The sequence below is a fragment of the Acanthisitta chloris genome, unplaced genomic scaffold, assembly GCF_000695815.1.
Source record: "Acanthisitta chloris isolate BGI_N310 unplaced genomic scaffold, ASM69581v1 scaffold9376, whole genome shotgun sequence".
NCBI classification, from domain to species: Eukaryota; Metazoa; Chordata; class Aves; order Passeriformes; family Acanthisittidae; genus Acanthisitta; species Acanthisitta chloris.
Window position 1 is genome coordinate 16,494 of NW_008678688.1, and position 9,742 is coordinate 26,235.

At 38.5% G+C, this 9,742-nt stretch overlaps 1 protein-coding gene across 1 annotated transcript in view; it reads left to right on the plus strand.

The window, feature by feature from the left end:
• LOC103804384 (ras-specific guanine nucleotide-releasing factor RalGPS1-like) overlaps nucleotides 1–9,742 on the plus strand; it is a 28,038-nt gene that overhangs the window by 10,175 nt on the left and 8,121 nt on the right. Inside the window, exons 4-5 of the mRNA XM_009076996.1 lie at nucleotides 323–390; nucleotides 9,708–9,742. The exon at nucleotides 9,708–9,742 is cut by the window's right edge and continues 136 nt beyond it. Coding sequence (XP_009075244.1) covers nucleotides 323–390; nucleotides 9,708–9,742 — 103 coding nt within the window. The remainder of the gene's footprint in view (nucleotides 1–322; nucleotides 391–9,707) is intronic.

Below are 9,742 nucleotides of genomic sequence, written 5' to 3' on the forward strand. Positions count from 1 at the left end.
TTTGTATCAAAACTACTAACTTTTGGGGGTTTTTTTGCCAGGTGAAAGACTATATGAAGTTACTTTTTACACTTAGATGGAGGATAAAGTAAGAATTTCCCTTTCTGTTTTCATAGATTTTCCTCACAGTTGCTTTCTTGGTTCTAACAGGTAGTGATTTACTTTGAAAAAAAGATTGTTTTGTTGCATCACAAAATAATTGACTACCCTTTCAACAAAGTAAAATTCCTACTCAGCACTGCCAAAATAATGGCTTTCTTCAGTTTCTTTCAACTTTTGTTGAGAATTTTTTTTTAATGTCTCTAAAAACTTGTTTTTCCAGATTATCTTTAAGAATTGAGCCAGGTAACAGCTCTCCTCGACTGGTTTCCTCCAAAGAAGATCTTGCAGGTATAAAACATCATTTGAAAATTTAAATAAGGAAATTATTTTACTCTGAAGTATGTGGGAAAACACAGAGGTATTATCAGTAGCATATGCAAGTCAGCAATCTTTATTGTTGCCAAAAAGGCCAGTAGGCTGGGAGTGGGCAAGAGGTTGGGAGGGGACATAGCCAGGACAGCTGACTCAAGGTACGCAGAGAGATATTCTATATAATGTGCTCATCCATAAAAACTAAGAGAAGGGGGGAGGGGGACATTTATTATTAAGGTACTTGTCTTCCGAAGCACCCACTGCGATGTTTTGGTCAGGCAGTGGCTGCTCATTCCCCACTGATGGGAATAAAGGATGAATTCTTCTTTGTTTCCTTTTGGTGCTGCATGCAGCCTTTGCTTTTCTTTATTAAATTGCCTGTATCTCAACCCACCAAGGTTTTTGTATTTTGTTTTCTTCCTGCCCTGTCCTGCGAAGGATGGGGAGTGGTAGAGCAGCTTTCTGGGCACCTGGCAGCCAGCCAAGGTCAACTCACTGCAGCATGTCATATTTTCTTTTGCTTTTGTGAGGATTTGCTTTTTCATACTTGAAACTAAGTCACTGCCTCTCATACAATTACATCTTGCATATGTAGAACAGACATGCAGCTGAACTGTTGTGTTCTCTGACTTCTGCTTTGTGTTGCTCACATCTACATGCTCAACACTTGGGGTTTGATGTTAGGATGACTATGGACATCCTAACTTTGGTCATAGCATCATAGTATATGATCATCATATACTCAGTAATTCTTAATCAAGGGCTGAGACTTTATTAGAATTGCAATGGAAGGCAATTAAAAATACACTTCCAAAGTTGGAAACAAGAACTTTGAACTCACCTGAACTAGGCAAGTAGTATGACTTGACATGGCAGTGAGCTTAACTGGAGTCCACAAAAACTGATCGGGCAATGTTTGGTAGTACCTTCACAATTGAATATGTGATGATATGGTATCTGGGAGTATTAGGAGAGGGTGAATTTTCCCTTCTGAGTCTGCAGTGCCCCTTATGTGCTATGTAAGGTTGCTTTATTCAGAGTGAGAATTAATGTGATGACTATAAACCAAGTCCTGAGTCATTCCTATTACTATTTCCTTCAAAAGCTTGACCTGCGTGTGGACTGCTCTATTTCTCATTCGGCCAGAGTTCTCATTCAGTGCCAGTTAGACGAGTGCCATTAGTGGGTATTTTGGAATACCCACAGGAATTTTTCAGTGGCCTGCACCTATGTGGCTGAAAAAATGCTACTAAAGGTAATCCAGTGTAGTTTACTGGAAAAAAATCCAGATTTATTCCTGGAGGTTAGTTAAGTAAGTTAGCCTGAATTCAGATTGACCTTTAACTAAGCATGCAGGCAATATTTGATTGTTTATTTCACAACATCAGTAGTAGAGGTATAGCCATATGTTAGTCTTGAATAACTCTGAGCTAAAAAACTCAGGTGTCAGTAATGAGATATTTGACTGTGGAGAATTAAAAATAGCACATTTGCAGGTATTTCAGTCAGTTTTATTTGGATTCAAATTATAGTTTGGGATTAATTCCACTTCATCTATCATGTGCCAGGAGTAAATCCTTCACAGTCAGCTAGCTGTAATGATAAGAGATGATCTCAAAATATTTCAGGCAGTAGTTTAATGTTCTAGTCAATAATTTAAGGCGTGGGAGTGTGATTGTAGTGATTTTGAGGTAAAATGAAGGTCCTTGGCCCAGAAGGGCAGCAGTCAGTTCTCCAGATAGTCCAAAGGTTGCTGCGTTACTAATAGCAATGTCTAGTTGAGTTCTGCCCATAACATGCTGCCTCCTTACAGGTCAGCATGTGTTTCCAGAGATGGAAAAAAAGCTCAATATCATTGACAATGATTCCAAAGTCTGTAACAGACTTAAGAGCAGGGAAGAGTGTCGTCTTCATGTCCTAATGTGTAATTGCTTGTATTGATGATGGAAATGGATTTTACTTGCCAGCACTGTGACTTTATCTTCCACCCAATTTTCTCTCTTTCAAAAAAATATTAACAGTTTACTCTAGCCAGGGACATTGTGGGTCTCTTTTTTTTCCCCTGAACATATCTTTATGAGTGTGAGACTCAACAAAAACAGTTAAATCCTTCAGTATTTCTGTTTTCAAAGTACTGGAGAGCACCACGTATCCATTTTCCACTTTGTTTGCCAACTGGTTTTCCAGTAAGTTTGAACAGGAGGCAGGCTTCCGATTAAAGTGAATGTCTCATAACAAGGTATGTTTTGTATATTAGTGGCTAAGAGGGTCTCATTTAATTACCAAATGCATGTATAATTGTGAACAGTGCTTTCACAGGAAGATTTCATGTCTTCCAGAACGTTGCAGAGATTCTAGTCTCTTGCAAGTAGCATTTAAAAAGGAGCTTTAAGCAGTTTACTTGAATGCTTTCAGGAACTGTATGATTCACACAACTTTCTTGGCAGCAACTTAAGTCTGTTCATTCTGCCTGGCTGTGGTTTGAGAGAGAGAGAGAGAATGTAGCTGGAGAGCTTATAGTATGCTAACTGTTCACCGTTTCCAGTTGAATTAGCTGTAAAAGACATCTGTGTTCCTGCAGCATTGGCTGGAAGGTGCTTGGCATTTATGGTATGGTTGTTAGGTTGTTTTGGAAGGTAAAACTCATTTTCCCAGAATAAAAGATTTAATGCAATATATGGTAAATAAGTTAGCCTTCTAAGCAACTGAAGTTCCTCAGAATTTTCACATCAAGTTTAGCTCAGTAGAGAAAACTTTATGTGTGTTCTTTATCATCATGTTATTTTGAAAAGTTCATGGCATAGTGCTAATCAGGACATAGAAGGAGGTTACTCATTCCCTGAAATATACCATGTTTATCCTGGTTTGAAAAACAATATAAAAAGTTAAAATAATGTGAAAGTAATTACCATATCCCGAAAATTGTATCTAAAAGTGACTCAAAGACTGGTCTTAAGGATTCTGTGACTTTTAATGAACCCCTTCATTAAAGTTAGCATCTAGAATTAAAGTTAGCATTAAAGTTAGCAACAGCCAGGCCTCTGCTGTGGGTAACCCTTATTTTGGGGGTTTTGTTACGCAATAGTCAGGGATGAGCTCTCATCTGCTCTTTTATTTTCTTTTTTTTTCCCCCCAAGTAGGTGTTGGTGTAATTCTTTTGAGAAGAATAATTAGACCAGAGGTTTTATGTTACCACCCTACCAGAAATCTGGAGTAATTAATCTGAAACAGGTATATTCTCTTCTTTGTTATTAGGGTAAAATTCAGCCCATTCTTCTGAGTCCATTCAGCTTTGAGAGGCAGCTTATAAAGAACTTCTAATACTTATCTTCATTAATTAGAAGGGATAAATTTATTGGATGTAGAGTATGTGATACGTAGGAGTTGAAAATGTAGAAACAGAAAGAAGAAAGACTGGGATGTTCACACATTTGTAGCCCTATGAAGTAGGTATACTACACTAGTGACATCTCTACAGCAGTCCCAGCATTCTAGAATTAAAAAACCCCACACCATCATTTTCCATGTAAACACTGAGTTTGACATTTAGTTTTGCCATTTGTTTTACTGGTTGCTTTGGCAACTAATAAATAATTTGTGCTAAGTGCTTTAGCAGCCAATCATTCTGTGGAAATGAGGATTGTATAATTCTCATGCAAGTGCTTGGTCATTGCTTCATGTGCAGTGTCTGCTTTTCTTACACGAGACTTAAGGTAGAAATGGAAGAACTAAGTTTTCTTTACAAAAATTTACAGATTGTCCAGAAAACTTTGCTCTTTAGTTTCCAGTCTCATTCTGTGATACTTTCCTGACAAATTTTTACAACTCATTGAAGTATTTTTGGAACAAACTATTACCAGACAAATCTGTGAGATTCACATGTTATCAGCCACTAAATCCAGCTGGAATTAGTGTACTGTGGGTTTTTTTCCTAACATACCAAAGCTTCACTAAAATTGTAGAAGAATATTCTATCAAGACAACTATACAATTTTCAGGGAGAGAATGATCATGCTCATTTTTTAACTTTATCGCCATTAACTACTTTCTGTGACTTCCTTACCAAACAAGTCTAATGTCCTGGTTCCCTGACTCTAATTTTAGCTACCAAGGGATTATTCTCATGGAATGTTAGGAACATATAAAAAAGCCATAGGACAAAGGGCTTTTCTGTGCTGTTTTTTGGCGGGTTTTCTTTTTTGGTTTTGACTTGCTTTTATTTTTTTCCATGGCAATCACATGAAATAATTTCTGTAAAAGGTTAGGGTTTGTTTTTTTTTTATGGATTGGTTAACGTATTTGGTTGAACCCAAACTTCAGAGATTCCCTGCAGCTGTGCTCTCACAATAGGTATGTCTTCACTGCCAATCTGGATGTCACCCAAGCCTATACACTGCCCTGCAGATCCAGAAGTGTAAGTCATGGTTTTGCACGTTACTCTGGTGCAGAGTAACACAAATGCTGACAATGAGTGATTCCATAAAAGTGATACCTGAAATCAAAAGTATCAATTCTATCCAGGAAGCATTTGAAGGAAATACACACAAGTGTGCTTACTGTGCAGTCAGAATGACTTTAGTGGGGAGAGGGGGAGCTTGGGGGATCATGGAGAAGTGCAGCCAAGGACTCACATTCTTGTTTTTAGTTTGCTCTTGTCTGAGAAGCAGCCATGGCATACATCTCTTACATGTTGTATGCATTAGTAGGTTTCTGTTGAATTGTAAAGCAATACTCTGAAAATTAAAACTCTTCTTTTACAATAACCATCATTCTAGATTTATTTTTTTGTGCCATTCTTGATTCTGTGCACAAAGCTCTACTTAGGTTCTTTATTGTGTGTTTTGTAAGTAGGTCTTTCTCTTTGAAAGTTTTAAGTATCATCCACTGACTTTGGTTACAATGGAAACATAACAGTAAAGATTTACAGCAAAGACTTAACTAGAGAGTCTGTGGCTTGGAATGTCTTTATTAAGTTTTAGAAACAGAGCTGGTAAGTATCAGTTTTGCTTCTTAGCTGCTCACCAAAAAATAGTGAATAGTTGAGACTCTTTTACCTTCATGAAAAATCATTCAGTTCTTCAGCATATAATATGCAACTCATTTTCAGTTTTTTGTTTGCATGTCTAGTACTGGTTTATTGATAGCTTTTTAATGGAGAAAAATCGTGAACTGTAACTCCCTTACCCTGCTGCTTTTTTTAAAAGCTCTGGAGACTGTAAATGTTCACATGTTTTACTGAAGGATTGCAAAAGTAGGATTCATTTATAACATTTGAAGGATTATTCATGGAAAAATTATGCAAAGGAAAAAACAGTGAGATCCTTTGGGATATGTGTAAACTTTTCCAAATGTTCTTGCCACAGATCTCGGAACAGCACTCAGCTTACTCTGATGAAGTTGTCTCACGTTCCCTAATGCAAACAAATTTTTAATAACGTTTTAATATTTTTATGCATTATTTTTGTGCATGTCAGCATAATCTTGAAAATGATGCTGAGAAATAATGAAAACCAAAATAACCCTTGTTCATGCCAGCTGACTGGAAAATCCTACTAAGAGTGCTTTGTCTCCATGAAAGGCAAAATAACAGAATAGCAATCATTGTAACAGTATGCACTAGGAGTGGAGCCAGGAGAGTAAAGAGGAGAGTTAGCAGTAGCAGATGACTTCACTTCTTGGAAAAAAAGGGTCAAAATAGCTCAATCTCAAATGAGTTTAAATATTGGAATTTTGTTATCAGCAGTATCAGGCATAGCTTCCCCAGCTAATTGCTCAGCAGTCTGGTATGTCCATAAACATCCCTTGGTCTGTACAATTTTTATCTGTATCTCACCACTTACCCTCTTTGGCATCCTTCTTGGCAAGAGCTCTCTTTGTCTCTGACCCCTTTATAGAAATGAGGTCATCTCTCCTCTGCCCCATAACTCATGCTGGCATTCTCTGCACCCCAGTCTTCTTGCTGAGCTGAGTGTGCCCTGCAGCACAGGCCCTGGCTGACAAGAACTCTAAACTTCACCATTCTTCTTCATAGACATTTGACAGCAGAGCAGATGCAAAGACTTCGTAAAGATTTTAAAGCTCCGATTCTTTTTATCATAGCTCAGGATTAACAGAGCCAGACTGTATATATTCCCTTCTCTTGCCTTGGAGATGAGGAAGATGCAGAACTACATTGAAAGTGGACACTCCAGGCAGAATAACAGCAGCACATGTGGTACTTCTGTCTTCATCTGATCCCACAAAGCATCCTGTTTTCTGCCATTGGGATCGTCACTAAAGACACCTACTAGGAATTAGAATAAGTCACAGAATCACAGAATGGGTAGGGTTGGAAGGTACCACAGTGGGTCATCTGGTCCAAACTCCCTGCTCCAGCACATGGCACGGGGTTGCATCCAGACAGTTCTAGAACATCTCCTGTGTAGGAGATTCCAGAGCCTCTCTGGGCAGCCTGTTCCAGCAGTCAGTCAACCCAGATCCACTCGCTCCTTTCACAGGTCTGATGCAAGCAATTGTGATTGCCGTATATTACAGCAAGGAAGGCAGTCTGGGACTGTTGGCTTAAGCTGTAAGGCTCTTATACGCATTTCTACAAATTCTGTCACCCTTGACACATCTCACCTTGAGCCAGGCAGTATTTTTACATGAACTGCATAATATTATTTTCAATCTGAGCTACACAGTCCATTTAGACATATTGCATCATTTGTTTTAGGGGTTTTTTTAACAAACTTTTTCGTTTCTGAAGCTGTCCAGGTAATAAAAGCTCCTGCTTAAATCAAGTCATAATGATCAATCTTTAAACATTTTTGTGTTGCATTCATATTCATGGAGATTTCACTCCATGCTTCCTAAATGTAGGTCTAATTTGAAAAAAAAAAATAAAATGGAGGAGGGGTGTAGAGTGAAAACTCTCAAACTGTTTTATTCTTGATAGGTAACATCTCTTAATCTTTGTAGGTTTCAATAGCGGTAACTTTTGAACCTACCTGGAGTCAAGTCTAGCCAACTTTGGTTTTGTGCTGGCTTGACTGTGTCAGCACTGGACTTATTATTGTACTGCTCTTTCTCCAGATAAAGTGGTTTTGGTGCAGTGTCATGCTTTGTGTCAATATCAATGTTTTGGAATCAGATTAATCAGTCTTACTGCTTTCAGCTCTGTGACTCTCCACAGTGAGAAACTTTAACCTTTAAACTATTATTGTGTTAAAAAATCTAACTTAGTTTTATATGTGACACAGGGTCTGTGTGAAAAAGCACTGCACTGTACTTGTATTCCTTTAAAGCTGTGCCTTAAGACTGCTACAGGCTGTGTTTCAGTAGCTCTCAGTGAACTTAAAAGAACTTAACGTCATCCACTTAAAAAATCTAAATGTAAATCAGGATTTAGAACTGGCACCAGAAAGACCTAAATGGCACAGCAGGAAGCAGTATAAAAATGAACCAATCCTGCGGCCAAATTAAGGAACAAGCCTCAGAGTGGCCACATTAACGCTGAGGTTTATGCTGAGTTTCAGATTATACTCGTGCTAATAAATGTTCATAATTTTCAGAGAAATTCTCTTTCAGCTGCAACTGTCTTCATACTGGGTCTCAGTTCCAACATATAATTTCACAGAATAATGAATGGTTTACTCAAATGTAATCCACACTGTGTGGATTAAATTTTACTCCTTACTGCTAGAGAAAAACCTTAGCAATTCTTCATAGTAATGCCCCAATTCGTGGTGAAATTCCAGAGTCTAGGCTGGAAAAATATGAGTAACAATATGAGTAATTTGCAATTGATTTTTGTATTTCATGCAATTTGATATAAGTCTATATTGCAGACTGGGTATGGACAGTAAAGCATCTTGCATGTATTTGTATTAATTTTGCCTCTTCCTGGGACAAATTCATTACAGGTTCTCCGATTTCTTCTTGTGTCTCATGGATCCTCAGTTCAAGGCAGAAGTTGATAAATAACTTCTGTGCTTGGGGAGAGGTGGAGTAGCCTGTGTAACAGATAGAATCATAGTAGAAGGCACCAATAAGAATTAATGAGTCCAAGTTCCTGCACCTAGTAGGGCTACATAAAACTAATATCACTAGGAGAATTGTCCAGATGGACCTTGTACTCCCAACAGGCTTAGTGCCGTGACCACTTCCCTAGGAAACCTCATCCAGTGACTGACCACCCTCTCAGAACCATTTCTGCTGCAAGTGTGCCTTCACATCCTGTTGTCAAAGTGTGCCCTGTTGGTGGCTGGGGAGAGGGAGGGAACTGTTTCTACTTCAGTTGATCACTTACTTGAGGGCAGACATTTTTGTAAAGATTCTGATGGCAATTGATGTGGGTTTTCACATCACAAAGTTTCTGTCTGTGTTGACCTCTAATGGGTGGGTTTTTGTTAAAGGCCAGAAGCTGACTAAGCAGAGGTCACTGGAGCCTCCAAGTGATTCTTGGAATGTAGAGGGAAGTCTGTTCTGCTGCTGCCAGGGCTGTACTAAGGAGGAAGATACGGGGCAGACAGCCACTTTCATGATCACTATTCCCACTTCTGTCACAAGCACCAATGCCACACCTAACTGGTTAAAAGCGAAATCTCAGCTGTTTATTGTGAAGCCAAGAATAGCCTTGCATTTACTGAGGATGATGATAGGCCTTGTTGTTCTCCACTGTATTGGGAAGTTGACCACCAGCCTGTTATGACCAGCATTGATGAACTGGAACAAGAACAGTTTGTCCATGTCTTCTGTGAGGCCTCAAAAAATCTGTAAAAAAGAGGAAGAATGATTTCAGTGAGACATCTCTAGACTTCATAGACGATTGAGAAGTAGTTCATCTGTCTGGCTGTTAGATACACAAAAAGCCCTGCTTCCTCTTACATGCTCAAGCTGTGAGTCAGTATGAGCAGATTGTTTACAGTTTATTCACAACATGAAGTTGTGAACAAAATTCAAAACATGTGTGAGTATTCCTGCTCACACCCAAAGTACAAACTGACTTCATGGCTCTGCATATTACACTTTGGCACATCCAGCTGTTGTAAGGCTGCCAAGACTTTTTGTAGTTCATTGTTAAAAGTATGAGCAAAACTGTTTTAAAAATTACTTCCAGAGAGTTCAAGAGTATAGAGATTAATTTATAAGAAAAATTGATAGTGTAACCTTCATGCACATGAAACAGTGCTTCAGATATAGTACCTTTTGGTTATCTGTAACAATTCATTTTAGTCAGTGTCTAAATACACCAGCCCACAAAATACTTGGGGTTTGCGCCAGTTCAATGTTAAATAATTTTGGTCTTTTAGGTCCATCCGACATGCCAGCAATTATGAAATTCAGC